Source organism: Myodes glareolus, chromosome 18 (genome assembly GCF_982192425.1).
Source record: "Myodes glareolus chromosome 18, mMyoGla1.1, whole genome shotgun sequence".
NCBI classification, from domain to species: Eukaryota; Metazoa; Chordata; class Mammalia; order Rodentia; family Cricetidae; genus Myodes; species Myodes glareolus.
The window spans coordinates 69,703,707-69,730,700 of record NC_142043.1 but is presented as its reverse complement, the minus strand read 5'-3'; the positions used below and the strand labels follow the sequence as shown (position 1 = coordinate 69,730,700).

The 26,994-nt window shown below is 49.3% G+C and overlaps 1 protein-coding gene, 2 long non-coding RNA genes and 2 other non-coding genes across 6 annotated transcripts; 4 read left to right on the top strand and 1 right to left on the bottom strand.

Moving 5' to 3' along the window:
* The first annotated feature begins 4,751 nt into the window (after nucleotides 1-4,751).
* On the top strand, nucleotides 4,752-7,431 carry LOC148119221 (heat shock 70 kDa protein 1A). The gene has a single exon (XM_087898525.1). It carries the CDS (start codon nucleotides 4,860-4,862, stop codon nucleotides 6,783-6,785), a length of 1,926 nt encoding a protein of 641 aa, XP_087754651.1. The 5' UTR covers nucleotides 4,752-4,859; the 3' UTR covers nucleotides 6,786-7,431.
* Nucleotides 7,432-10,394: 2,963 nt separating this feature from the next.
* LOC146890899 (uncharacterized) lies at nucleotides 10,395-12,385 on the top strand. Its single transcript, XR_015735514.1, has 5 exons — nucleotides 10,395-10,503; nucleotides 10,686-10,723; nucleotides 10,935-10,975; nucleotides 11,858-12,032; nucleotides 12,162-12,385. It is a non-coding gene; the product is annotated as an uncharacterized LOC146890899 (long non-coding RNA).
* Nucleotides 10,783-10,845, top strand: LOC125402928 (small nucleolar RNA SNORD48). The gene has a single exon (XR_007232791.1). It is a non-coding gene; the product is annotated as a small nucleolar RNA SNORD48 (small nucleolar RNA).
* LOC125402927 (small nucleolar RNA SNORD52) lies at nucleotides 11,664-11,729 on the top strand. Its single transcript, XR_007232790.2, has one exon. It is a non-coding gene; the product is annotated as a small nucleolar RNA SNORD52 (small nucleolar RNA).
* A 2,733-nt stretch (nucleotides 12,386-15,118) lies between the features above and the next one.
* LOC146890898 (uncharacterized) lies at nucleotides 15,119-18,074 on the bottom strand. Of its 2 annotated transcripts, XR_014998410.2 has the most exons (3): nucleotides 17,917-18,074; nucleotides 16,620-16,862; nucleotides 15,119-15,557 (listed from the first exon to the last, which is right to left on the bottom strand). It is a non-coding gene; the product is annotated as an uncharacterized LOC146890898 (long non-coding RNA). The 2 variants fall into 2 exon arrangements; XR_014998409.2 differs by having other exon boundaries at nucleotides 15,119-16,862.
* Nucleotides 18,075-26,994: the final 8,920 nt, after the last annotated feature.

Sequence of the window (26,994 nt, the reverse complement as noted above, 5' to 3'; positions counted from 1 at the left end):
TCATTACAGATGGTTGTGAGCCACCATGTGGTTACTGGGAATTGAACTCAGGACCTCTGGAAGAGCAGGCAATGCTCTTAACCACTGAGCCATCTCTCCAGCCCCACACATATACTTCATTAAATATAAATCTTTAAAAACTCCCCAACTTTGCATCATAATAAAATGACTTCTGTCTTCTGTTTTGTGGTCCTAGATAAGTAAAGCCAAAGCCTTTCTCCCTCTATACAAGCACAGCAGAGGGTTCTGAGAAGGGTCTCGCTATGTAGCCCTGGCTGGCCTGGAACTTGCTTTATAGACCAGGCTGCTTCAAACCTGTGACAATGTGACAATCCCTCTGTCCCTCCGTGCTGGGATTGCATATATAAACCCAGTATTAACTAATTTAATTACTTCCAGGGTGCCTGAAATGGTTCCCAGCTTTGTGGGGCCCTCACCAAGAATGAGTGAGTAGCTGGAGCTGAGTGTGTGGACCTGCCAATCAAAGATGGGAAAGCTGCAGAGCACACACTGTGACGACAGCTGCAGAGCGCACACTGTGACGACAGCTACAGAGCACACACTGTGATGAGAGCTGCAGAGCACACACTGTGACAACACCTGCAGAGCGCACACTGTGACAATACCTGCAGAGCGCACACTGTGACAGCTGCAGAGCACACACTGTGACGACAGCTGCAGAGCACACACTGTGACGACAGCTGCAGAACGCACACTGTGACGACAGCTGCAGAGCGCACACTGTGACAGCCACTGGAGCATTAGCCAGTCAGTCCTTGAGGCCACCACGCTATGAAACAGATGTTTGTTTGGTCTGAGTTTGGGGGGTGTTTATTTCCCGAGACAGGGTGTAGTGTATTCTAGGCTGTCTATAAACTCACTATGTTGCCACGGATAATCTCAACCTTCTGGTCCTTCTGCCTCTCCCTTCCCGCTGATGGTATCACAGGTGTGTGATGCTGGCCCTGGTTTCCTTGGTAGCAAATTTACCCCAGGCTCCCCCCCCCCCCCCGAGACAGGGTTTCTCTGTAGCTTTGGAGCCTGTCGTGAAACTAGCTCTTGTAGACCAGGCTAGCCTCGAACTCACAGAGATCTGCCTGCCTCCGCCTCTGGAGTGCTGGGATTAAAGGCACGTGCCACCACCGCCCGGCTTAACCCTGGGCTTTGTACACAATGAGAAGCACACAACTGAGCCACAGCCCAGCACCCACCCATGCATTTGCTGTTTCAAGGCTGGGTTTCTTGAGATGGCCCAGGCTGGGTTTCTTGAGATGGCCCAGGCATCTTTTTGCCTGGGCCTGTGCCACTCTGGACTTACAGGAGCTCCACCACACAGCCTGAATAGTTACCTGTAATCCTACTTTAGAAATGGTCATATAGAAACCTGGGTGATTTAATAGAATACAAGTACTTCATTGTTAAAAACAAACAAACAAACAAAGCAAAACAAACACAAAATAAACAAAACAAAAAACACCCTTGACCCAGAGGTAGACTCCAGACCACACTGAGGTCTTCCCCTGTCCAGAGTGCAATTTGCCTAAGAATGGCTGCCTCAGCAGGGCGTGGTGCCTGTCACACAGGCCTCTGAGAAGCTGGGGCAGGAGGACCCCTGTGAGCTCCAGCCAGCTGGGTTTAAGCGGTGAGACTCTCAACAATAAAGCGAAAGGAGCAGAACAGGAAGGCACCTGGGGGTTCACATCCCTTGCTCTGACCACTTCCTTGCTTCCTTTGCATCTGCTCAGAACTGTACCATCTGATAAAAACTAGGACTGAGGGAAACCGGGCTGCTCTGAGAAGCTGTAAGAAAAGAAAGGAAAAATGATGCTGGAGCCTCCTGCTGAGGAAGGTTCTCCCCTCTCCAGTGTCCTCGGTGTCCTCTCCTGCCCCTGGAGCTCCCCACCCTTTAAAAGTCCATCAGGGCCTCCCAGCTTCAGAACTCTGAACTCTGTTATTTCCAAATATGGACCTCAATAAAAACCTAATTCCAGAATGAACCAAGGTCCTTTCGGGGTGTGTGTGTGTGTGTGTGTGTGTGTGTGTGTGTGTGTGTGTGTCGCAGGGGAGGAGGATGGGGGTAAGAGCTGCTAATAATTAGATCTAGGGTGTCTTGGATTCTAAGGGTAGATTCTACCAGCAGCTTGGGGTTCTTGGGGTTCTCCTGCCCAGCAATTAAAACCAATCACTGTGCTTCTGCCTTTGAACCCAGGCTAAAAGAACAGACAAATATCAAATATCTTCGTGTGGAGAAATGGATGTGGACTGGGTGTGGTGGTCATTCCGGTTAGTTCTAGCACTGTGTGTGTGGGTCAGTGTTGCAGACCTGGAGTCTTGAGTATCATTTGCTACAGAATGAGACCCTGTACCAAATTGTCTATTAAAGATGTCTTCAAAGAACTGCTGATTCCCAGGGCAGAAGGAACAAACTCAGGACTATCAGTGGCCACAGATGGTGGGGGGCAGGCCTGGGGGTGGGGAGTAGGAAGGTCTCTGGGAGTGATGAGGCAGCTAGCAGGGACTCCTAGAGGAATCTCCAGCCAGAGCTGCAGAGTAATGGAAAAATCCTGGAAGTTTAACCGGTTTGACCAGATCGGGGTAGTGATTCATTAGAACTGAATTCATTAGACCTGACTGTGGAACAAGCTACAGCCTGCCAAGGACACAAAGGGGATCTATGCATCTTCAAAACATCAGCTGAGATCAGCAAACTACATCACAAACAATTAGATGCCCTTGGGTTCCAGGAAGAGATGTCTTGATATGGACTTGTGTGCACACAGCACGCACGGGAAGATGCCAGTGGAGCTGTGTTCAAAAGCAGGGCTACCTCCAGAAACTGGCTCCTCCCATTTACACTCAGGAGGCTATGGGTGGCCTGGAGTGCTGGTGCACGCCTGGGATTCCAGGACTTGGGGGCCAAAACTGGGGGATGGAGACCTAAGACCAGGCTTGACTATTACACAGGAATTCAAGAATACCCTGGGCTACACGAGACCATATCAAAAAATAAAATAAAAGGGAAGAAAAACCAAAAAGATTTGTGTATATAGTCAACTCCCTGTCATGGATTGTTACCTAAGAACTATGACTCCAATGAATTCTCTTTTTTTCTATTTTCTTTTATCTATCTATCTATCTATCTATCTATCTATCTATCTATCTATCTATCTATTTTGAAGACAGGCTCTATTGTGGCCCTGGCTGGCCACGAACTCTCGATGCACTGCCCCAGCATGTGCCACCACACCCAGCAGCCTCATGCTGTAGTTTCATGCCTCTAACTAGGGGTCTTTACTCCTTACACGGGAGGAGGAACTGGGAAGGGATCAGGGAAAATCACTTACAACTAAATGTATTTGTACTCAAAACAGGAGATAAATGAGGCACTGAATCTTGTGGTCCAGGACAAACAGCTAAGAGGTCAATCAGTAGGTGGGTCCCAACACCTCTGCCTTAGGGTCTCACCCAGTACTTGGCTTTAAATGCACAGTGAGGTATGACGCTATCACAGGACAGAACACCCTATCTCTCCATTTAAACACGGGACTGGCGAGAGGCAGCAGGTATAGGCAGGAGAATCAAAAAACTCTAAGTTAACCCTGACCTTACTAAAGCCATCAGAGCCAGGAACTGAGCAGAAAGAAAGGTGCCTGGCAAAGATATACGAGAAGGAGAAGCCAAACTGGCATTCTCGGTTTTATTTAAAATGTTTTCAGACAGGTTCTCCCTCTGCAACCTAGGCTGGCATTGAACTCCCTGCTGTCCTCCTGCCTCAGCCTCTCAAGTGATGAGATGACTGGTGTGAGCCACCACACCCTGCCAACTTCTATGGAAAGTTTTATTTCTTAGTAATACCAGGCTCCAGCCTGAGGCAAAGGGAGTGGCTGTGTCCTGGCAGGGTCCACACTGCCCTGCCCTCCCGCTGGGACACTTTCCTTATTCGGGTCACAGATCCTCCTAACGTGAGAACCAAGGGTTTACACACAGACATCCTATTGTAAACACTGAGTGCTCTGTGCTGCGATCTCCTGCTTGCTGATACGGTAACCGTGATGTAAAAACCGAAAGAAAAAAAAAAACCCTATAGTTCGCCTATAGTTCGTGACCTCTTCTCTTTCCCCTTTTAAACCTAAGATGGGAAAAAACGGAGGGACGAGCATTCCTCAGGACGCCTGCAGGCTGTCACTAGCAGCCAGGACCCAATCACAATCTCTTTGGCTAAGCGTTATCCCGCCCCTTTTGAGAAACTTTCTGTGCCCCCGTCCTGTAGAAATGGTTTGCAGACCTTAAACCCCCTCGATGATCTGAGTCTCACACGCGTCTCACCGCTCAGGACCTCCAGGAGTTGACCCTTGTCTGCTTCATTTGACCAAAGGGACCGCTACAGTGCGTCGCCATGACAACAGTGGCACCAGCACCTCCCGCCGCCCTCCCCTCAGGAATCCGGCCTCTCCAGCGAACCCCAGAAGTGTCTGGAGAGTTCTGGACAGGGGCAGCACCCTCCGCAGCGATTACTCAGAGGAGGCGGGGGAGGCTCCACCAGACGCGAAACTGCTGGAAGATTCCGGTCCCCACGGCCGCCTCCGGCTCGCTGATTGGTCCAGGGGACAGCGGGCGGGACCGGAGGACGCTGCATAAAGGCGCCCGGCGGCCAGCAGAGCTCCAGACGCCGCCTGCGGTGCAGAAGGAATCTCAGGTTCCCTCCCAGCGGAGAGAAGCGAAAGTGCGCGTTCCCGACCTTCCGGCTTCCCCGGAGCCTCCCCGCCGCAGAGCACAGCGCAGCCTCGCAGGAGCTGAGCGCAGAGCCCCGGCAGCAGAGAGAGACCGAGAGACCGAGTGAGCGAGAGAGCGAGAGAGCCATGGCCAAGAACACGGCGATCGGCATCGACCTGGGCACCACCTACTCGTGCGTGGGCGTGTTCCAGCACGGCAAGGTGGAGATCATCGCCAACGACCAGGGCAACCGCACGACCCCCAGCTACGTGGCCTTCACCGACACCGAGCGGCTCATCGGCGACGCGGCCAAGAACCAGGTGGCGCTGAACCCTCAGAACACCGTGTTCGACGCGAAGCGGCTGATCGGCCGCAAGTTCGGCGACGCGGTGGTGCAGTCGGACATGAAGCACTGGCCCTTCCAGGTGGTGAACGACGGCGGCAAGCCCAAGGTGCAGGTGAGCTACAAGGGCGAGAGCCGGGCCTTCTACCCCGAGGAGATCTCGTCGATGGTGCTGACGAAGATGAAGGAGATCGCCGAGGCGTACCTGGGCCACCCGGTGACCAACGCGGTGATCACGGTGCCCGCCTACTTCAACGACTCGCAGCGGCAGGCCACCAAGGACGCGGGCGTGATCGCCGGCCTGAACGTGCTGCGCATCATCAACGAGCCCACGGCGGCCGCCATCGCCTACGGGCTGGACCGGTCGGGCAAGGGCGAGCGCAACGTGCTCATCTTCGACCTGGGGGGCGGCACGTTCGACGTGTCGATCCTGACGATCGACGACGGCATCTTCGAGGTGAAGGCCACGGCGGGTGACACGCACCTGGGCGGGGAGGACTTCGACAACCGTCTGGTGAGCCACTTCGTGGAGGAGTTCAAGAGGAAGCACAAGAAGGACATCAGCCAGAACAAGCGCGCCGTGCGGCGGCTGCGCACGGCCTGCGAGCGCGCCAAGAGGACCCTGTCGTCCAGCACGCAGGCCAGCCTGGAGATCGACTCGCTGTTCGAGGGCATCGACTTCTACACGTCCATCACGCGGGCGCGCTTCGAGGAACTGTGCTCGGACCTGTTCCGCGGCACGCTGGAGCCCGTGGAGAAGGCCCTGCGCGACGCCAAGCTGGACAAGGCGCAGATCCACGACCTGGTGCTGGTGGGCGGCTCGACGCGCATCCCCAAGGTGCAGAAGCTGCTGCAGGACTTCTTCAACGGGCGCGACCTGAACAAGAGCATCAACCCGGACGAGGCGGTGGCCTACGGGGCTGCGGTGCAGGCGGCCATCCTGATGGGCGACAAGTCTGAGAACGTGCAGGACCTGCTGCTGCTGGACGTGGCGCCGCTGTCGCTGGGCCTGGAGACGGCGGGCGGCGTGATGACGGCGCTCATCAAGCGCAACTCCACCATCCCCACCAAGCAGACGCAGACCTTCACCACCTACTCGGACAACCAGCCCGGGGTGCTGATCCAGGTGTACGAGGGCGAGAGGGCCATGACGCGCGACAACAACCTGCTGGGGCGCTTCGAGCTCAGCGGCATCCCGCCGGCGCCCCGGGGCGTGCCCCAGATCGAGGTGACCTTCGACATCGACGCCAACGGCATCCTGAACGTCACGGCCACCGACAAGAGCACGGGCAAGGCCAACAAGATCACCATCACCAACGACAAGGGCCGGCTGAGCAAGGAGGAGATCGAGCGCATGGTGCAGGAGGCCGAGAGGTACAAGGCCGAGGACGACGTGCAGCGCGAGAGGGTGGCGGCCAAGAACGCGCTCGAGTCCTATGCCTTCAACATGAAGAGCGCCGTGGAGGACGAGGGCCTCAAGGGCAAGCTCAGCGAGGCGGACAAGAGGAAGGTGCTGGACAAGTGCCAGGAGGTCATCTCCTGGCTGGACGCCAACACGCTGGCCGAGAAGGAGGAGTTCGTGCATAAGCGGGAGGAGCTGGAGAGGGTGTGCAGCCCCATCATCAGCGGGCTGTACCAGGGCGCGGGTGCTCCCGGGGCTGGGGGCTTCGGGGCCCAGGCGCCCAAGGGGGGCTCCGGGTCGGGGCCCACCATCGAGGAGGTGGATTAGAGGCCCCTCCTCGCCCTCCCGGTGTCCTCAGGACCGCAGACTTGTGGCTCTTGAGGACTGCCTTTGCACTGTCAGGGTTGGTCCTTCCCTCCTGTTGTCGTTGTAAAGTTTCAGCCTTTAAGAAGGTAATTGAGTTGACTGTTAAATTTTGTACGTTTATGTTCTTTATATCCACAGTAACACTGCCAGTTTGTCTGTCTACAGTATTTTATTTTAACAGAGTAAGGGGATTTTGTTCTTAGACCTACCTAATGATGTGTTAAATTTAAAGTATTGGTCTCACTGCCCAGGGACCCATGAGAGTCTCAGGGTCTGGTCCTAATACAGAGCAGCTAAAGTTAATAGTCTGTCTATTCTATTTCCCTGAGTCATCCCTGAGACAGACTCGCTCTCATCACCTTTTTTGCACTGTGTATTTCTAACTTTAGTCTTCCACGCTAAAACTTTACTTACCTGCTTGTCCTTATTATCGTTTTGTGGTATAATCCGTACTCTTTGCATCTAATCCAAGTACTGTAAAGATGGCGTTTTTCCTGCCACCGGAGAATCAACACTGCCACCCTGTGTAGAGTCTCTTCTTTGCAACACTAAAGTTAGAAAAAAAAAAACTTATAATGTAAATATTCTAAATAAACTGTTATAACTATGTTTTGTCCGTGTGTCTGTTGGGAGGGGTGAGGACTGCTGGGTTTATGTGTGTTCCCTGGTTTTGTGTTCACCAGAGCAGGGATTTGGGGGATTTTGTTGAGTTTAAGTGTGGGTTTTCTATGTGTTAGGCAGAGGATCTTAGCCGCAGGTGCTCACTTTGATGACGTTGGGGATCATTTATGGGAAATAGTTTGGAGCTCCGTGTAGAGGGCATCAGGGACTCTGATGGCTTTGAACTCTCCCCCTACCTCCCCGGGACTGAATCTAGAGCAGTGTTTCTCAACCTGCAACCGTGACCCCTTTTGGGGTCGTAGGTCCTTTTCACGGGGTCACTAAGACTGTTGGAAAATAGATTTGCATTATGATTCATAACAGCAAATTTACTGTTATGCAGTAGCAATGAAAATAATTTTACATTTGGAGGGAGTCACCTAACATGAGAAACTGTTAAAGGGTCACAACGTCAGGACGGGAGAGAACCCCTGGCCTAGAGCATCGTATGTGCTAGTCAAGGCTTCCTCACCGAGCTCAGCCCTCTGTAACTTCTCCTGTGTTCTTTGAGACAGAGTCTCAGTCACTATGCAGTTCTGCCTGGCTCAGATTCTGAGAGCCATCTTTTTTTTTCCCCACCTGGCTCTTTATTACTTTTTAAGACCTTGCACAGAGCTGCCTTGGCTACACTCAGACTTCCTCCAGCTCAGCCTGACCCTGAACTTCTATTCAGTTCCCATTCCTGAACCCCTAAGCTGAGATTGGACACTTTTGCCACCAGGCACCAGGTCTGGCTCTCTTTTTATTTTTATTTTTTTTTTTGGGGGGGAGGTGGGACATTTGTTTGTGTGTCTGTCTGTGAGACAGAGATGGTCTTTCTATGTAGCCTTGGCTGTGCTGGAATGTGCTATTTAGACTATGCTGGCCTCAAACGCTGGGATTATAACACACACTCTCACACCCACTCTCTCTATCCTCCCTCCTCCTTCCAGGCAGTAAGCCCAGTGAAATAATGGACCATTTACCTAGCATGTCCAAGGCCTGAATAAACAGGCAGAAAATCAGGAAAATAAATGCTTCCAATCAAAGCCCTATTGACCCATGGGTCTCCATCCTATTGGTGTGATGACATCATCCTTGGGCCCCAGCGCCACTGAGAATAAGTCACTTAGCTGGGCCAGGGTCAGCCTTCAGTTCCAGAATATTCCTACGCAGCAGATCAGCAAGAGTTTAATGACCAAAAACTAATTCTTGAGGTCAGGGTGATTATGTTCATAAACTGCTCATTAGAGATGGGTTTATTGCTAAGCCACACCAGACTATTAGAAGTCATGTCTAGTCGGAACATGTACACAGTATAGAACTGAAAGCAGCCTCTTCCCATAGTCCTCCCCGGTGGAAACCGGGCCTCTGGGAACTGAAAAGCTTATCAAATAAATAATTACTATAGTATTCTTAGATTTTAAAAGGTTTATATATTATGTTTTAAGGCAGAATCTCTGCATAGCCCTGACTGGCCTTGAATTCTCAGAAATCTGCCTGCCTCACCCCCAGCCTTACAAGAGTTTTGATGGAAGGTTACAACCTTTAAGGGAAAGAGGGCAGATGGAATAACTGAGAAAAGTACAGTAAAAATCCATTTCTTGCGTGCACAGTGACCTTCCAAATTTCATTTATAATCTTTTTTCTGAGTTAGGGTCTTACTCAAACCATCCTTCAGCTCCATAAAGGGCACAGTCCGGCCCTCCAACATTTATGTATGTATGTATGTATGTATGTATGTATGTATGCATGCATGTATGTATGTATGATTTTCAAGACAGGGGGTTTCTCTGTGTAGCCCTGGCTGTCCTGGAACCACCATTGTAGACCAGGCTGGCCTTGAACACAGAGATTTGCTGCCTTTGCCTCCTGAGTGCTGGGATTAAAATTGTACACCGCTACCTCCCAGCTAAAATGTAATTTTAAAAACGAAGCCAGAGACGCTCAAAGTGGCTCACACATACGATTTCAGCATTAGGAAGTGAAGGCAGAAGTTTTGAGTGGTGCAGAACTGCCCTCTGAGAAAAATGACAAAGGGGGCTCAGCGGTTAGGAGCACTCACTGCTCTTTGGAGGTCCTGGCTCCATGCAGGGCACCCACAGCAGGTGCCTCCCAGCTTCCCGTAACCAAAGCATCCAAAGCGCTCTGGCTGGCCTCAGCAAGCACTTGCACACCTGTGGTGCACGCACACATACATAAATAAAATTAATTCCTTTGTTTGTGTTTTTCGAGACAGGGTTTCTCTGTGTAATAGCCCCGGCTGCCCTGGAACTTGCTTTGTAGACCAGGCTGACCTGGAATTCAGAGATCCATCTGCTTCTGTCCCCGAGTGCTGGGATTAATGGCGTGCGCCACCACGCCCGGCCATAATATTAATTTTTAAAATCTTTTTAAAAAATGACGAAGATGTCTGAACTGGTAGTGGTCACGCCTGTAATTCTAAGCATGGTTGGATCCCATCTTGGACTATCTAATTAGTTACAAATGAGCCAGGGATACGGTGGGGGTGGTGGGGAGAAAAGTTTACTACCCAATAAAGCTATCCATTTTTTAATAAAAAGGATGGGGAGCAGAAGCTGAGATGCAAATTCAGATCGTTCTGGTGGAGGTGACCTGAGTCCCATAGGTAGCCTGGATCAGAACAGAAGCAGCACAGCCAAACACCTCCAAGCGGCCAGAGAGCGTAGGAACCCAGCAGTCTCTCCGGGGTCTTTACCCCACCAAGGGCGTCTAGGCCGCCCGCCTGCTTTCATTTTTGTTTTCCTTTTCTTTGGTAATTTAGCAGAAATCACAAGTCATACATGATTCTCTACCCAGAGAAGTGAGCGACATAATTCCACTTCGTTCCCTCCGCATTGATCAGCGCGCCCGGGTCAGGCATATCCGAAGACGACTACAAGCGTCAGGACCCCGGGCTGGCGCGGCTATAAAGTGCGTGGGCGGGCGGCAGTGGGTCTCTTTGTGTGCGAGTCTGCCGCGTTGCTCTGTGCTCTGCATTGTACCTGCATCCCTTGCGCGCTGTGCAGAAGTGCTGCAGGTACTCTCGTGTCCCGTAGGGAGGGCTCTGCGGCGTGGGGCTGGGCAGGATGACCCACATTTACAGACTAGAGTTTCTGATGTCTCCGTGACGCCACCCTTGGAACTGACCCAGCCCGGGGTGTGGGACGTGGGCCGCAGTCTCTCGGGCCTGTGCTCACACTGCTCTCTCTCTCTCCCCAGGTCCCTGATCCGCGCCAGCGGGACCCAGGGCCACGATGGTGAGTGAATGGTGCGAGCGCAGGGCGGGATGTGGAGGGGATGGTCCCGGGGGAGCGACGGTAATGATGACCTCTGGTGATTCTGAGTGTCCCGCTGACGCCATCACCGCAGCGCTCTGACCGTCCCTGGCCGGAGTCTGCAGTAGCTGGGATTCGAGCTTCCTTGGCCTGGAGTTCTTAACGGTTTGCTTCTGTCTTTGCTTCCTGTTAGGGGTTTGAGGATACCCACTGGCCGCTTCCTCCTGAAGGAAGGTTAGTATTGGGCGACAGAAGGTCCTTCTGTTGTTCAAAGACGGTTTTCTTAGCAAGGCGTCACGGCCATTAGCGTTTGTTTGTCCCTTGCTTGATGCTTATTTTTTAAAAATGTTATGAGCTCGTCAGAGCCCCTGTACTAGAGGTAGAGCTGTAAGCTGCTATGTGGGTACTGGAAATTTAATCCGGATCCTGGAAAAGCAGCCTGTGCTCCTAATCGCTGACCCATTTCCCAGCCTCTCGACTGCCGGAACCCTAGATTCCATAGACATGCCACCATTCCCAGCTTTAACCTAATTCAAATTTAAAATGGCTGGGATTAAGACCATGAGCCACCACCCCCATAAATTTTTTTCCATTTGGGTGCTTTGTTGCATTGCTTCTAGCTCAGACATTTTCTCTAGACAGCTCTGGTTGCAAAGAGTTCTTTGGGTGTTGTGGGCTTTTTTAAGATTTTTTTTTGTGCTTAACTGTGGTTGTACCACCTCTAGGTGGTTTTTGGCAGTTATGGTCCAGCGACTTGGTGTTTTTTGAATTTCTTGTAATTCTACCTCGGCCCCAAATGGTTGACCTACCACAACCGTTTTCTTTTTTTCAGACTAACAATCCTTGGGCTTCTGTTGTATTTTTTACAAACTGAGGCTGGTGTATTTTAAGATGATGCTCTTGATTCAGGTCTCCCTAAATTGGGAATGATGATTTCACAGACTAGAGTCTCTGACACTTATCCTGATGTCAACTATAAATCTGACTCTCTTGGGGAGCCTGAATCCTTATTTTGGGTACACTATTTTCTCCCTTGGGATGAAATCCAGTGTCCCAAATGCTCTACTGATGTAGCTGGTCCCTGCTTGTCATTGACTGTCCAATTTTCGTCTCTAGAGTGAGCTTTGAAGACCACACAGAAACCTGGTTTCCTCATCTAGATTATGAGCTGACCTGAGAACCCAGCCTAGGGTGAAATCTGTCCTCGGAAGTGGCCCAGGATGGCGTGATTGTGCTTGCCCAGTCATGCCAGTGTCTGGAGAGCGAGCATTTCCTCCTGCTTGCTGTTACGGTGAGTGTTCTAGTTGACCTGTTGCTGTAGTTAAGAACTGAGTCGTTACTAAGGGCAGCTTGGGAGAGCGGTTTAAAGGGTTGGATTAGCCTGAGCTTTTCTGAGGATGTTCCTTTTCTGAAATTTTAGGATTTGCTGCTACTGAAGCTGATATGGATCCTGAGAATTTTTTTTTTTTACTGTGTTAGCAGCTGTCAGTGCTGGACCACATCAGCTAAACATCATGGCATCTGTCTTTACCCAGAATGGAGCAGCGTTTCGCTTGAAGAGTTTAGGCAATGTGATGAGAACTTGTCTCCCTAAAATGTTTTTATACTGTCTTATCTTGACTAATAAAATACTTAAACACTGAAGTGATTGCTATGTGTGGCCTGGGTCGTGTGAAAGGGTTTGCTGGAAGAAAAGGTCTCGGTAATCACAGCTGTGGTATTCATGTACCACAAGAGCTCAGGTCCTCCAAAGCTGTCTTGGGATCCCTTTGAGCTTTTATGGTCTGAGATTGGGGGTGGCTTTATGAGTTTAGTTCTAAGCCATACACTGGGTGCCTTGTACTCTTTGCTACAGTCCAGAGATAACTCCAAAATGAGTGACGTGGGAGTTTATAAAGGCAAAACCCACAAGTTGGTTACTTGTGATGGCAAGCACAGGACTGGTATGATCTTCTGCAGAATACAGTACATCAGTGGTGCCCTACGCCTTTAATCCTGCACTCAGGAGGCAGAGGCAGGTTGACCCATAGTTGAGGCCAACATAGGATACAAGTTACCTTTTTAAAATGTATTTTATGTGCATGTGTGTTTAAGTGAGGGGTCTTGCAGTTGGAGACAACTCTGAGCAGCTATGTGGGTGCTGGAAATGGAACCCCATGTCCTCTGGAAGAGCAGGCAGTGCTCCTACCACTGAGCCATCTCTTGCTCCTAGATGTGACATAGTAATTGCACTCATGAGATTAACACAGGACGGCCCGTGTACTTTCTGGCCCAGAGAGGACTCTTGGGAGGCCTCATTAGTGGTCTCTGGGGAAACCAGACCAGTCTTCTTATTTTAACTTTATTTTTTTTCTTTTTTTTAAATATTATGTATACAATATTCTGTCTGTGTATGACTGCAGGCCAGAAGAGGGAACTAGACCCCTAAATAAGTTTCAAATTTATGTCTGATTTGGGTCGTGTATGTCCTCCACTCTTCTGACCTCAGGGGGCCAGGGGAAGGGCTGAACATCCATAGCACACCAAACCTGATGACAGTTCATTGCCAGCACCCACTTGGTAGATAAATTCTGACCTCCACAAGTGCACACAAATGAAAACTTACAATCATTCAACTTTAAAAGACTGGCTTACAATACTCAGGAGACAGAGACGGACGGATCTCTGAGTTTGAGGCACAGTCTGAGGTACATAGTGAGACCCTATGCAAATATTTAGGTGTTGAGATGATTTGCAGGCCCTGTGGACCACATGCATGCAATTCCCACAGTGGTCAGAAGAGGGAGTCAGATCACCAGTTCCTGTAATTACAGACTACAGTGGTGGGTATTAATTAAACCTGGGTCATCTGGAAGAACAGTCAGTGCCTGCTTGCTTGCTTGGTTTGTTGAAACAGCCTCACTCTGTGGTCTGGCTGACCTGGAGTGCATTATGAGCTCAGGACTATCCTTGAATTTACACAGATGGGCCTGTCTCTGCCTATGAAGGTGTCAAACTGGACCCTGCCAAAACTTTGAATGTTTTACTCTGATGGGTCTGTACTGCATATAATCTCTCATAATACATAATTGGAGTTATACTATCTTGGGAACAGGATGACTAAGATTCTGGAGGTAAACTGGGCATAGTGGCGCACGCCTTTAATTCCAGCACTCAGGAGCGGAGGCAAAGTGGATCTCTGAGTTGCGAGTGGTGGTGGCGCACGCCTTTAATCCCAGCATTCGGGAGGCAGAAGCAGGTGGATCTCTGAGTTCAAGGCCAGCCTTGTCTACAGAGTGAGTTTCAGGACGGCCAGGACTACACAGAGAAACTCTGTCTCCAAAACCAAAAATAAACAAACAAATAGGAAAAAGAAAAGAAATCCCTCCCCCAAAAAAATTAAAAAGGAGAAAAAGGAAGGATTCTAAAGGCATTCAGGATACTTTTCCAGCAAATGCAGGACCCTGGGTTTGGTCCTCAGCTCCACCAGGGAGGCGTGGGTAGGAAAAACAGAATACTTTTGAATACTTTTTTTTTTTTTTTTGAGACAGTGTTTCTCTGTGTCTTGACTGTCCTGGAACTTGCTCTGTAGACCAGAGTGGCCTCAAACTCACGGAGACGCACCTGCCTCCGCGCCCCGAATGCTGGGACTAAAGGCGGGCACCCCCACAGTTGGCCCAGAACACTTAAAGTTAACTTTGACCGACTTAGTCACTCTTACAGTCCCGTGTCGGGGAAGGAGAGCGCCTCTTATGCTCACAGAGAAGTTAATGATATGTAACCTTTTTATATGCAATGCTCCTCAAAAGGCTTAGCACATGACTGTATTCGGTATGAATGACCACAGTCTTCCCACACAGTCACAAAGTCTATTCAGTTCCTCACCCGCCCTTCCCTAACCCTTGGCATTTCTTCATAAATGGTCAACCATCCTTGTGAATGCGCAATCATTCATTTATCCAAAGGTCTCTGCGTTCCTGTCCCTTCCACGATCTAAACTGTCCCCACCCCGGGGTGTCCGACCTCCTTTCTGGTGCCAATCAGGCTTGAGGCGTAAGATTGAAACACTGTCAGGGTGACAGCAGTCACATGGGGCTTGGGATGCAGCTCAGCTGGAACCGAGCTTGCTTTGACTGTTCACAGGGCACGCCTGTTGTCTCAACGCTTGGGAGGTGCAGGTGGGAAGGTCAGAAGGTGAAGGTCACCTTCAGCTGTACAACTAGTTCTGAGCTACAAGATCTTGTCAATAAACAGCCTGGTGTGGTGATACACACCTTTGATCCCTCCCTGGGAGGCAGAGGTAGGCAGCTCTGTGAGTTCAAGGTCACCCTGTCTATATAGTGAGTCCCTGCACAGGACTGGAACTACATAGTGACATCCTATCTCAAAACACAAATGTAGTGATTTTAGTTGTATTTTAATAAAGCTTGCCTGAAGATCAGAGAGTAAAAAAGTCCCACTGGTCAGCCTTACAGACCAGGCAGTGGTGACACACACCTTTAATCCCAGTAGCCACACTAGTTTGCCATAGAAACCCGGTGGTGGTGGTGCACGCCTTTAATCCCAGAACTAGAGAGGATTATAAAATGGGAGGAGACAGCTTCTCAGCCTCATTCTGAGATTCCTGGAGGCAGGATCACCATTTCAGACTGAGGTAGAGATAAGAGCCAGTGGGTGTCTGCTTTGCTTTTCTGACTTTCAAGTTGAACCCCAATATCTGTCTCTGGGTTTTTATTAATCATGCTACAGACAAGTCTCCAAAGCCTTAAAAACGCAGACGCTTCTGCTAAATTGAGATAATCGTTCGATCACGTCCGTCCTCACAGCCCACAGCTTCCTGTTAGGAGGAAGAGATTTAAAAAGACGTCTGCGCCAGTACACCATCTTCATCTCTCCAGCAGCCTTTATCCACACACCGGAAGTGGAGCAATCACGGAAATTACCACGCTTCCATACCACTGTCCCTCAAAGGCAGTCTGCGGGAACCCAGGCAGAGCCACCATGCCTGGCCTGGGTGTTAGTTGCCCTTACAGACAGCTAAAGTCTTAGACGTTATTAATGATAATACTGGTTTTTACATGCTGACCTCAAGCATGCCCGATGCTCATTTTCCTGCAAGTAATCAAAGCTGGTGCAGGACAGGCTGACTCCCTAAGCCACAGACATGGGACTCTGGCTGCCTGGAGCAAAAGAACCATCAGTCAGCTCTCAGCCAGATCACCCTCTGCCAGCACCACAGGGCTTTGAGAGACCCTGAAGGCATGTCCCCGGCCAGGGCTGTTTGAAGCAGCTTGTACCATGTTTTTAAAGTGATTTTGTGTGTGGGGGGGGTGTTTTGGCTGTACCGTGTCTGGCACTGTGTTCGTGTCTAGTGCCTGAAGGAGCCAGAGGAGGGTATGGATCCCCTGGACCTGGAGTTCCAGATGGCTGTGAGCTGCCATGTGGGTGCTGGGAATCCAAGCCAGGTGCCTTGGAAGAGCAGTCTGTGTTCTTACCCACTAAGCCTGACAACCTGAGTTTGATCCCTGGGACCCTCGTGGTGGAAGGAGAGAACTGACTCCCAAAAGTTGTCCTCTGACCATCACATGTTCACATAAGCACACACACACGTACACACAGAATAAATACATAGGGTAAAAAATAAAAAGAAGAAAGCAGAGAGACAGTAGAGAAGCCGTGGAGGGAAGAAGTAGCTGGAGGAGTAAGACGGTAGAGAAGCCATGGAGGGAAGAAGTAGCTGGGGGAGTAAGATGGTAGAGAAGCCATGGAGGGAAGAAGTAGCTGGAGGAGTAAGACGGTAGAGAAGCGTGGAGGGAAGAAGTAGCTGGGGGAGTAAGACAGTAGGATGTGGAGAACTGAGATTGGAGCCAGCAAAGAGTAAGCAAGAGACACTCCAGACCTGGTGGCCATAGAGTTCCAAAGCACTGTCAAGTCCTCCGACACCCCAGGACAAGGGCTGTACACCGACTCCAGTCAGGCTCTGCAGATAACTAGCCCTGCTGAGAACTGAGGAATCCAAGCTTCTTGGCTTGCTATGACAAGACTCACGGTTTCTACCGAGGCCTGCTCAAGGACTAGCAGCCCTAGAGGGTGCTGCTCACCGCTCCTCCTGTCAGGACAGCCAGAGTGACACAGAGAAACCCTGTCTCAAAAAAAGAAAAAAAAAATGAGTTACACAGAGAAACCCTGTCTCAAAAAAAAGAAAAAAAAATGGCAATTTGTGGGAAGTGATGAAACTGATTGGTCGCTCCTGACACCTGCAGGTAGACTGACAAAGGAGAAGATGCCAGATAAAGTTAGCCAGCTGACAGACACCCGTGTTTTCTTTCCTGCATCCTTTAATCCTTTATCGGGTTATGTAAAGTCAACTAAGAGAATATCGGTGGCCATCATATTTAAGTTGTCCCTGAAGGGACATTGCTCCCTATTCTATTTTTTGTTTTGTTTTGTTTTTTGTTTGGTTTTGGTTTTTGTTTTTCGAGACAGGGTTTCTCTGTGGCTTTGGAATCTGTCCTGGAACTAGCTCTTGTAGACCAGACTGGCCTTGAACTCACAGAGATCTGCCTGCCTCTGTTCCTATTCTAAAATTTATAATGTATTTTGTGGTTGTACAATGGATTGTTATCCTATGTATAACTGTGACCTGCTTAAATATATAATGCATTTGCCATCGTACCTTGGACAGTTATATTATGTTAGGCTGGTTATTGTTTTCGTTTGGAAATTAAACATGACATAAGGACTTATGGTTTTGTGCCAAGTTAACGAGGGATGGACTTGTGATGGCTGTTCTTGGTTGTCAACTTGACTACATTTGGAATTAACCAACACCCAAGTGGCTAGGTACACCTTTGAGGGATTCTTTCTTCCTTTCTTTCTCCTTTCTTTCTTTCTTTCTTTCTTTCTTTCTTTCTTTCTTTCTTTCTTTTCTTTTTGGTTTTTCAAGACAGGGTTTCTCTGTGTAACGGTCTTAGCTGTCCTAGAACTCACTTTGTAGACCAAGCTGCACTCGAACTTCCAAGTGTTGGGGTTAAAGGCGTGCACCATCACCACCTGGCTATAGTAATATGATATTAACCTCCTCCGACTCTTTTGAGGGACTCGCCACCCATCTCCCAAAAGAATAACGCAGAGTCTTATTCTTGTTTAAGAACATCCCGTCTTAGCTTGGCTTGTTTCTTGCCTGTTTTTCTTACCTTGTATAATCCTGTCTACCCTTTGGCCTCTGTATTTCTCCCGTTCTCTTCCTTTAAATCTTACTCTTACTCCATAGACTGCTGTATAACTGGATGACCAGGCCATGATGTCCTCCGCCTTCTCAGGCTACTGCTCCTCCAAACCCCTTCTCCCAGTCTTCTCCTATCCATTCTCTCTGCCTGCCAGCCCCGCCTATCCTTTCTCCTGCCTCGCTATTGGCCGTTCAGATCTTTATTAGATCATCAGGTGTTAGAGACAGGCAAAGAATCACAGCTTCACAGAGTTAAACAAATGCAGGATAAACAAAGTCACACACCTTAACATAACAGTCCCAACACCTGGTACTTGTTTGTTTTGGCCTGGACTTTAATCTGGGAGGACTGTTGGCCTCAAGTTCTTGATCCTTCTGCCTCTGCTTTCACAGTACTGGGATTCCAGTCATTTGCCACCGTGCCCTGCTTAGAAACATAGCTTTGGTTGGTGATTCTCAAAGGGCTGAGCAAATGCGAAAGCTAAGGCACCCATAGGGACGCCTCACTTGGAGCTCCAATGGGCTGCTCTCTTGGCAAACAACTGTTCTGAGCTGAGCCGAGCACAGCACACAGGGAGCCCTGTCTCGGGAGCTCGGGCCAGAAGACTGCACAGCTGTGAAACTCACGCTGCAGTCACGCGTGGCGGCCCCCTGAGACCAACTAGCCTGGGCTACACGCTAAGTTCTATGCCAGCCTGTGTTACAATATGATGCCTTTGGCTTCTGGCCTCAGTGGGCACCTGAACTCACCTACACATACCCATTACACACACACGCACACACATACACACAACATCTAAAAAATAATAAACCTATTTTTAAATTGATCTCAGAAGACAGGGGTGTAGTTTAGTGGTAGAGAGTGAGTCAGCATGTCGGGGGTCCTCGGTCAGCACGTGGGAGGTCCTCGGTCAGCATGTGGAGGTCCTGAGATCAATTTCCAGCAGTAGGAGTGTGGGGGGGGGGGGTAAGAAAGTGGGTACACTGGCTGAGGAGATGGCTCAGAGGTTAAGAGCACTGGCTGCTTCTCCAAAGGTTCTGGGTTCAATTCTCAGCAACTACATGGTGGCTCACAACCACCTGCAGTGAGAGCTGGTGCCCTCTTTTGGCAGAATGCTGTATACATAATAAATAATTTTTTTAAGGAAGTGGAATAGACATTCAAAATAAAAATAAATAAACAGAAAAAATATGCTGGATGGTGGTGGCTCACACCTCTAATCCCAGCACTCAGGAGGCAGAGGCGGGCAAATCTCTGAGTTTGAGGCCAGCCTGGTCTACAGAGTTCCAGGACAGCCAGGGCTACACAGAGAAACCCTGTGGGTGGGGGCAATAAATAAACAAACAAACAAACAGGTAGATAGACAGACAGACAGACAGATAGTTAAACAAACAGAGGAGTAGCTTACAGGACCCCACACCTAGCTAAGTTACTATTGGTAACTGAAGGCTGCTAGTGTATAGAGAATCAGGTCTAAAATTTTGTAGCATGTGTGTGTGTGTGTGTATGGGTATGTTGTGCGTGCGTGTGTGTGTGGGGTATGTTGTGCGTGCGTGTGGGGGGGGTATGTTGTGCGTGCGTGTGTGTGTGTGTTCATGTGAGTACTCGCAGAAGTCAGCAGACAGCTCAGCAGTCAATGCTCCCAGCATATGGGTCCCTAGGATTGAACTCGGGTCTCAGGCTTGAGTCTCTTCACCTATCTCGAAAGCTGCTGGCCCTGGTAGGATTTTCCATGGCCCAGTGGATGGCCCCACAAGCATGGGTGTATGGGCAGCACTGGCTGGACTCAATGGTTTATAGAAATGGGGGGCAGAGGGGGTGCTGGAGAGATGGTGACTAAGAGCACTGTCTGCTCTTCCAGAGGACCCAGATTTGACGCCCAGCACCCACGTGGTGGCTCACCACCGTCTGCTGCTCCATTCCAAGTGGGGCCTATGCTTTCCTCTGGTCTCTGAGAGTACCGGGCATGCATGTGCTATGCTTACAAACATGCAGACAAAACATTTATATAACACATTAAATAAATCAATAACTTAAAAAGGAGACGTGGCAGGGAGATGTGGGGGGATGTTGTGTCAGGAAGTAGATATGATCAAAATGTATTGTATACATGCATGAAATTCTCAGAGAATAAATACAAAACATTATTGTTCAGTTGGAACCTCCAGCTCGACCTTGCACAATCTGGAGAGCCCCCATTCCTGTCTCTATCTCCAAATCCTGCCCACTCAGACTCTCCAGACAGAGGGAAGGCACCAAAAGTCCAGTTCCAGCTCTTGGCAACTGCTGCAGCTTCCTCCCCTGAAGTTGTCAGCGGCCCAAGTCCTGCCTGAGCGCCCAACTTTAGGTCACACTTGGGCACAAACCCGGCTTGTGACAGACACATCATCACCCGCGCCTACAAGCTCTATAATCTCCCTGCTTTAGTTTGGGCATGTGACTTTTCCAGCCTCGATCTCTGAGACTGGAGAATCCACCCGGGAGTTGTTTTACTCAGGTAAACCTGTTGTTATACTTTTTCAGTTCAGCTTGGCTTACTGCGTTGGCAGAGAAACCTATAATGGGGGGAAGGAGCAGGAAACCTGTTAATTATATTTATTTATTTACTTTTTTAAAAAAAATATTTATTTATTTATTTTGTATACAGTATTCTGTCTGTGTGTGTATGCCTGCAGGCCAGAAGAGGGCACCAGATCTCATTACAGATGGTTGTGAGCCACCATGTGGTTGCTGGGAATTGAACTCAGGACGTTTGGAAGAACAGGCAGTGCTCTTAATCTCTGAGCCATCTCTCCAGCCCATATTAATTATATTTAAAATAAATACACAGTGAACAGGTAACTGGAAGGCCACAATAGTGACCTGAAAAGGAGATCACCCTTAAAAAGCAAAAGAAGTTTCTCGACCTGAAGGACCTTGGGGCCGTGCCAACCGCCAACCAACCTGGCTTGCTGGGAACTATTCTAGCCTTTCAGATTTAGTGCTGACAACAGGCTCAGGCTGTGTCTTTAGCTCTGCCCAAGGACAGGGGCAACATCTCTCTGTTATATCCCGGGACTATCTTTAGCCATTGTTGTGGTTTTCGGTTTTGAGGAAAGGTCTGTGCATAGCCTAGGCTCATCTCCAACTGGCCAGTGAGGTGTCCCCAGCCTCCCTCAGGGCTGTTTTTTTCATTGTTGTTTTATTTCCAAAGAACCAGGAAACAAGTTCTCCCAAGGGTAAAGTACATGCTGATGCTTGATGTGTTAGATGTCATTGTCCTTGGTCAGGTGACTCTCAAGTAGAAATGATCACCTTCTAGAATCTCTATTGCCTCTCATTAAACCATTAAACTCTAAAAATACACCAACGATGACGTCAGCCAACACCCTCCGTTAAACCCTAGCAGGTAAACAAACTAGTTAGGGACCTCCTAAGAGGTAGATCTTGGGGGCTGGACATCTTCCAGGACCTTACAGGCAACCCCTGTGGCTCCTCAGGTTTGATTTTTTTTTTTCTGAGAGAACTGAACAACTTCTATTAAAAGGTTTTAAATGTGTTTTGCTTGTTGAGGTTGGAACGCAGGGCCTGGAGCAGGGGTGTGCTCCTGACTACACAGCCTAGCCTTTTTTACGAGCCGTTCGAAGAGCCAAGCTGCAGGCACACGACTGTCCACCCAGCTGTTCAAGAGGCCTGCAGTGTTGCAAGACCAGCCTGGGCTACCAAGTGTGATCAAAGTCCTGTCTCAAGAAAAGAAAAAGGGACTGGAGATGAAGTATAGGTGGTAATACAGCGCTCACCTCGCAGGTGGGCCCTATCTAATCTTCTGAACAGGGTGGGGGTGTTCCCTGGGGGTGGGAGGATAGAACCAGGAATTTTGGGCCAGACTCTGTTCTCTAGGGAGTTTGAGGTCTGAGGACAGGTTTTAGATTTAGATCTTATCTAAACTCTTTCTCAAGGAGAGAGAGAGAGAGAGAGAGAGAGAGAGAGAGAGAGAGAGAGAGAGAGAAACAGAGAGAAAACTTAAACAACTAATCTCAAATCAAAATGAACCCAAGAGCTCATTAATGGACTCTCTCATAATGGTAATTATGCACCCAGTCCTGGGCTCCACCTCTGCAAAATCCACACCCTCTCCCAACACTGACCCCTCCCCAGACCAGTCTCTACCACCGCTGGCGCTCTTCCCTGAGCCTTCTATCCAGCCACGGCCCCTCCTTTTTTGCCCATCCCACTTTTGCATACCAAGCCCAGGACTCTTCTCTTAATCCCTAATACCAAACACCGTGCTGGAACCCAGAAGTGCTGAGCTGCCCGCTCCGAGTCTCCTTCAGCAGTGGCAGGGGAGCTGGTGCGGTAGCCATGGCACCAGGTCCTCAGAGACCAGTGTTTGTTCCTGGAGAGTCCCTGCCGCCCACTGCTTTCCACGGGGCCTCCAATTGCTCGGGTAGCTCCATCTCCAACGGCATCTGTCTGCCTGCTTCCTGGGGGCCAAACTGCCGCTGAGCAACTTGTCCGGGCCCCACGTTTGCGCAGAATTCTTGCAGTCGACCCAGCAGACCGAACTAAGGCTGGAGTTCTGTCGCACCACGGGAGTCTTGACTTACAGATCCCGGAAATGTGATTTCTAGCCTCACAGAAGCACGCACCTCCGTTAGAATTTCCTACATATTTAGCCTTTTCCATTACACCCAGAACAAAGACGGAGACCAGTTCACCCATTGAAGATCAGTGGCAGAGCTCCTGAGGAGCGTGCCTGCGACCTCCGGTTCCTTTCCCAGCACATCAAAGAAAAGCAAATGAAAAACCAAGACGCGTGGCGTGCCAACCACATGTACTTGGTTGCCTGTATTTTCTTTCTTTCTTTCTCTCTTCCTCTCTTTCTTTCTTTCTTTCTTTCTTTTAATTTACTCTTTTGTGTCTGTGACTGTTTTACCTGCTTGTCTGTAAGTGTGCCACATGAATGCCTGGTCCCCGTGGAGGCCACAAGAGGGTGTTGACTCCCTTCTGGAGTTGTGGGTTGAGGGCCATCATGTGGTTGCTGGGAACCTGGGTCCTCTGCAGGAGCAGAAGGTGCTCTTAATGGCTGAGTCGTTTCTCCAGGCCCTTTGGAATCACTGCGTTAAAACACTGTCTGGGGTCTGGAGGTTTATAGGCACTAGAGACCAGAGTTCAGCTTCCAGGACCCATGCATGTGTTGCAGCTTGCCATGGTGGCGTGAAAGCCAGTGAAAACGTGTGAAAAGGGGTGCTGGATCCGCATTCAGGGTTTTAGGCGTGTATGATAAGCATTTTACCTACAGGGACTGCCCCCGCTCAGAAATGTATTTAAAATGTTTTTTTAGATTTATTTATGCATGTGACTGTTTTGCCTAATGTGTGTATGTATGTATACCACATGTGTGCATGGTGCCTGAGGAAGTCAGAAGGCATTGGACACCCTGGACCTGGAGTTACAGCCAGCTGTAAACCGAAGACGCTGGCACTCAAACCTTGGTGCTCTGGAAGAGGAGGAGAGCCCTTAGCTGCTGAGCCATCTCTCCAGGATACACATTCTGATACTGTTGCTGCAGACGCCCCAGTATTCTAGAGGCAGAGGCAGGAGGTTCACCACAAGTTCAAGGCCTGATTCATCTACATAGTGACACTGTCCCCTAACAAAAATAAACAATCCCGGGCTAGGTGTGCTGTGTGGCTCAGTGAGTGGGTACAGTGCTCACCCAGTCTGCCTGAGACCCCAGGTTCCATTCCAGGCACCGGTGGTGGGCGTGGGAGGGGACAACTCGGGGCCTGGTACTGCCGTGGAGAATGGTGGGGAAGGGGTTTGGTGTCTGACCGGCTCCAGAGCCTGTCCCAGGGAGGAGGGGGGAAGGGGTCTTCAAGCGCCATCTACTGGAGCTCAGGCAGGGTCTCTGCCTACCTCTGGAGGTAGGTGACAGGTCCACTGCCGCCCATAACTGCTAGCCCCCTTCTACTTCACCGGGCTCTCTCTCTCTCTCTCTCTCTCTCTCTCTCTCTCTCTCTCTCTCTCTCTCTCGTGTGTGTGTTTTAAGTTTGACCATTCTGCCTGCCTATCTTTCTATTAATGGTTTTGTTAGGTATTTCTCTGTCAATCATTTTTTCCACAGACCCTCCCCCTCTGCTTCTGCAGGCCAGCGGATGGGCCTGTCTGCCCCATGGGGCAACAGTGTGGTTTACTGACTGGGGCAACGAACGAGTTCCATCAACGGACTCTGGGAACTGCTCATTCGAGGGACAGCGAGCCCCCACCCATGGAGTTCCTGCACCAACCACGCACCAAGGAACAAACAGCTCAGAGGAGGGCAGGCTCTCTCTTTTTCTTAAAGTCTTATTATTATTATTATTTTTAGCTCTTAGTTTTATGTGTGTGAGTGTTTTGCCTGCATGTATGTTTATGCCTGGTGCCCACAGAGGTCAGAAGAGGGCATCGGATCCCTGGAACTGAAGCCAGAGATGGCTGTGGCCACCATGTGGGTGCTTGGGGTTAAACTCAGATCCTTTGCAACAGCAACAAGGGCTGTTAACTGCTGAGCCGTCTCTACAGCCCAGGAAAGCTCCTTTTCACTGAAGAATTGCAGGTAATAAACGAGGAAAACCATAAGAAAAAGTAAAAGTCACACACCAGGCGCCTTTAGTCCCAACACTTGGGAGAGACAGGGGGATCTTTGCGAGTTCAAGGCCAGCCTGGGCTACAAGAGCTAGTTCCAGGACAGGCTCCAAAGCTGCAGAGAAACCCTGTCTCAAAAAACCAAAAGAAAAAAAGAAAGAAAAAACAGAAAATAAATAAATAGCAATCAGGAATAGATTTTCCTGGGTCCTGATTTTTGCTTGTTTTAAGTTATTTTTATGTATATGTCCGAAGCCTGTGGAGGCCAGAAGGTGTCAGGTTCCGGAACTGGAATTACAGGGGGTTGGGAGCTACTCCGTGGGTGCTGCGAATCAGAGGGTCCTCGCAGCCAGCGCTCATAACCGTAAGCCGCCTCTTCGCCTGTTTGTGCTTTGAGAAAGGGTCTTGCTTATGTAGACTGGACCTTGCTATGAGACCAGGCTGCTCTTGGACTTGCAGCCATCCTCCTGCCTCAGCTGTGATTATACTACCATTCCTGATTTTCAGTTCTGATTTGATCAGACCTTATTTGATTAAACTTGAATATTGGTTAGATAGTAGATGCCACTGTTAGCACTTCTCTGAGAGCCCAATGACATCAAAATATTAGTATTTTTTACTTTAAAAATTCTTTTAAAAGGAACTGAGGCAGGCTGGAGAGATGGCTCAGAGGTTAAGACCATTAACGCTTCTTCCAAAGGTCTGAGTTCAATTTCCAGCAACCACATGGTGGCTCACAACCATCTGTAATGAGATCTGGTGCCCTCTACTAACACGTAGGCATACATACAGGCAGAACACTGTATACATAATAAATAAACAAATCTTTAAAAAACAAAAAAAGGAACAGAGGCAGGACCTGAAACATTTGAGACATCATGCATTCCAAGTCAGCCTGGGCATTTACAATGTGAGACCTTCATTTAAAACACAAACAAGAAGCAGGGTATGGGGCTGGAGAGATGGCTCAGCAGTTGAGAGCACTGGCTGCTCTTCCAGAGGACCTGAGTTCAGTTCCCAGCACCCACATGGCGGCTCACAATCATCTTTAATGAGATCCTATGCTCTCTTCTGGTGAGCAGGCATATATGCAGGTAGAACACTCTATAATAAATAAATAAATCTTTAAAAAAAAAAAAGAAGAAGCAGGGTATGGTGGTACACACCTTTAATCCCAGCACTTGGGAAGCAGAGGCAGGTGGATCTCTGTGAATTCAAAGCCAGCTTGGTCTACAAATCAAGTTAAAGGACAGCCGGGGCTACACAGAGGAACCCTGTTTCTAAAAACAAAACAAAACAAACCAACAAACCAGATAAAATTAAAACAAACAAAATTGGATGTTGGCCTGTCTTGGTGGGATATACCAACAGTCCTAGTTCTGAAGCAGTAAGATTTCAGGAACTAGAGATCGGCTGGGCTATAGTGAGACCCACCCTAAAACAACCAAAAACTAACCTAAACTGAATGTTGAACACAGGCTAACCATTTTTCTCTTTTTGGTTTTGGAAATGTGTTAGGCAGCTGTGATGGTACACTTCTGGTATCCCAGTCCCTGGGAGAACAAGCAGGAGGGTGTTGAGTTGGAGGCCAGCCTGGGCTTTGTAGTGAGTTCGATCCACTTTGAGATTCATAACAGGATTTTTGCTAAAAACAAAGTGATTAAAAGACAACATGTTGGGCTGGAGAAATGGCTCAGAGGTTGAGCACACTGACTGCTCTTTCAGAGGTCCTGAGTTCAATTCCCAGCAACCATATGGTGGCTCACTACCATCTATAATGAGATTTGGCGCCTTCTTCTGACTTGTAGGCATACATGCCAGAACACTGTATACAGAATAAATGAATAAATCTTTTTTTTTAAAAAAAAGACAACATGTCTATAGCTTTTAGAAAAGGCAAGCATGTGTGTTTGTGTGTGTGCCAGTGTGTGTGTGAGCACGTGCTCACATGTGTGCTCACTGAAGTGTGTGTATGAGCACATGCTCACATGTGTACTCACTAAAGTGTGTGTATGAGCACGCGCTCACATATGTACTCACTGAAGTGTGTATGTGTGAGCACATGCTCACGTGTGCTCACTGAAGTGTGTGTATGAGCACGCGCTCACATATGTACTCACTGAAGTGTGTATGTGTGAGCACATGCTCACATGTGTGCTCACTGAAGTGTGTATGTATGAGCACATGCTCACATGTGTGCTCACTGAAGTGTGTATGTATGAGCACATGCTCACATGTGTGCTCACTGAAGTGTGTGTATGAGCACGTGCTCACATGTGTGCTCACTGAAGTATGTGTGTATGAGCACGTGCTCACATGTGTGCTCACTGAAGTGTGTATATGAGCACGCACTCACATGTGCACAACTGAGGCCCGCTGCGTGCTTCAGCGCTTACCCCTGGGCTGTGTCAGCAGCCCTGGGCACACATCTCCGGATAA

Bases quoted from the DNA above. Each gene is read 5' to 3' on its own strand.
- LOC148119221 (XM_087898525.1), top strand. From the start codon at position 4,860: ATGGCCAAGAACACGGCGATCGGCATCGACCTGGGCACCACCTACTCG.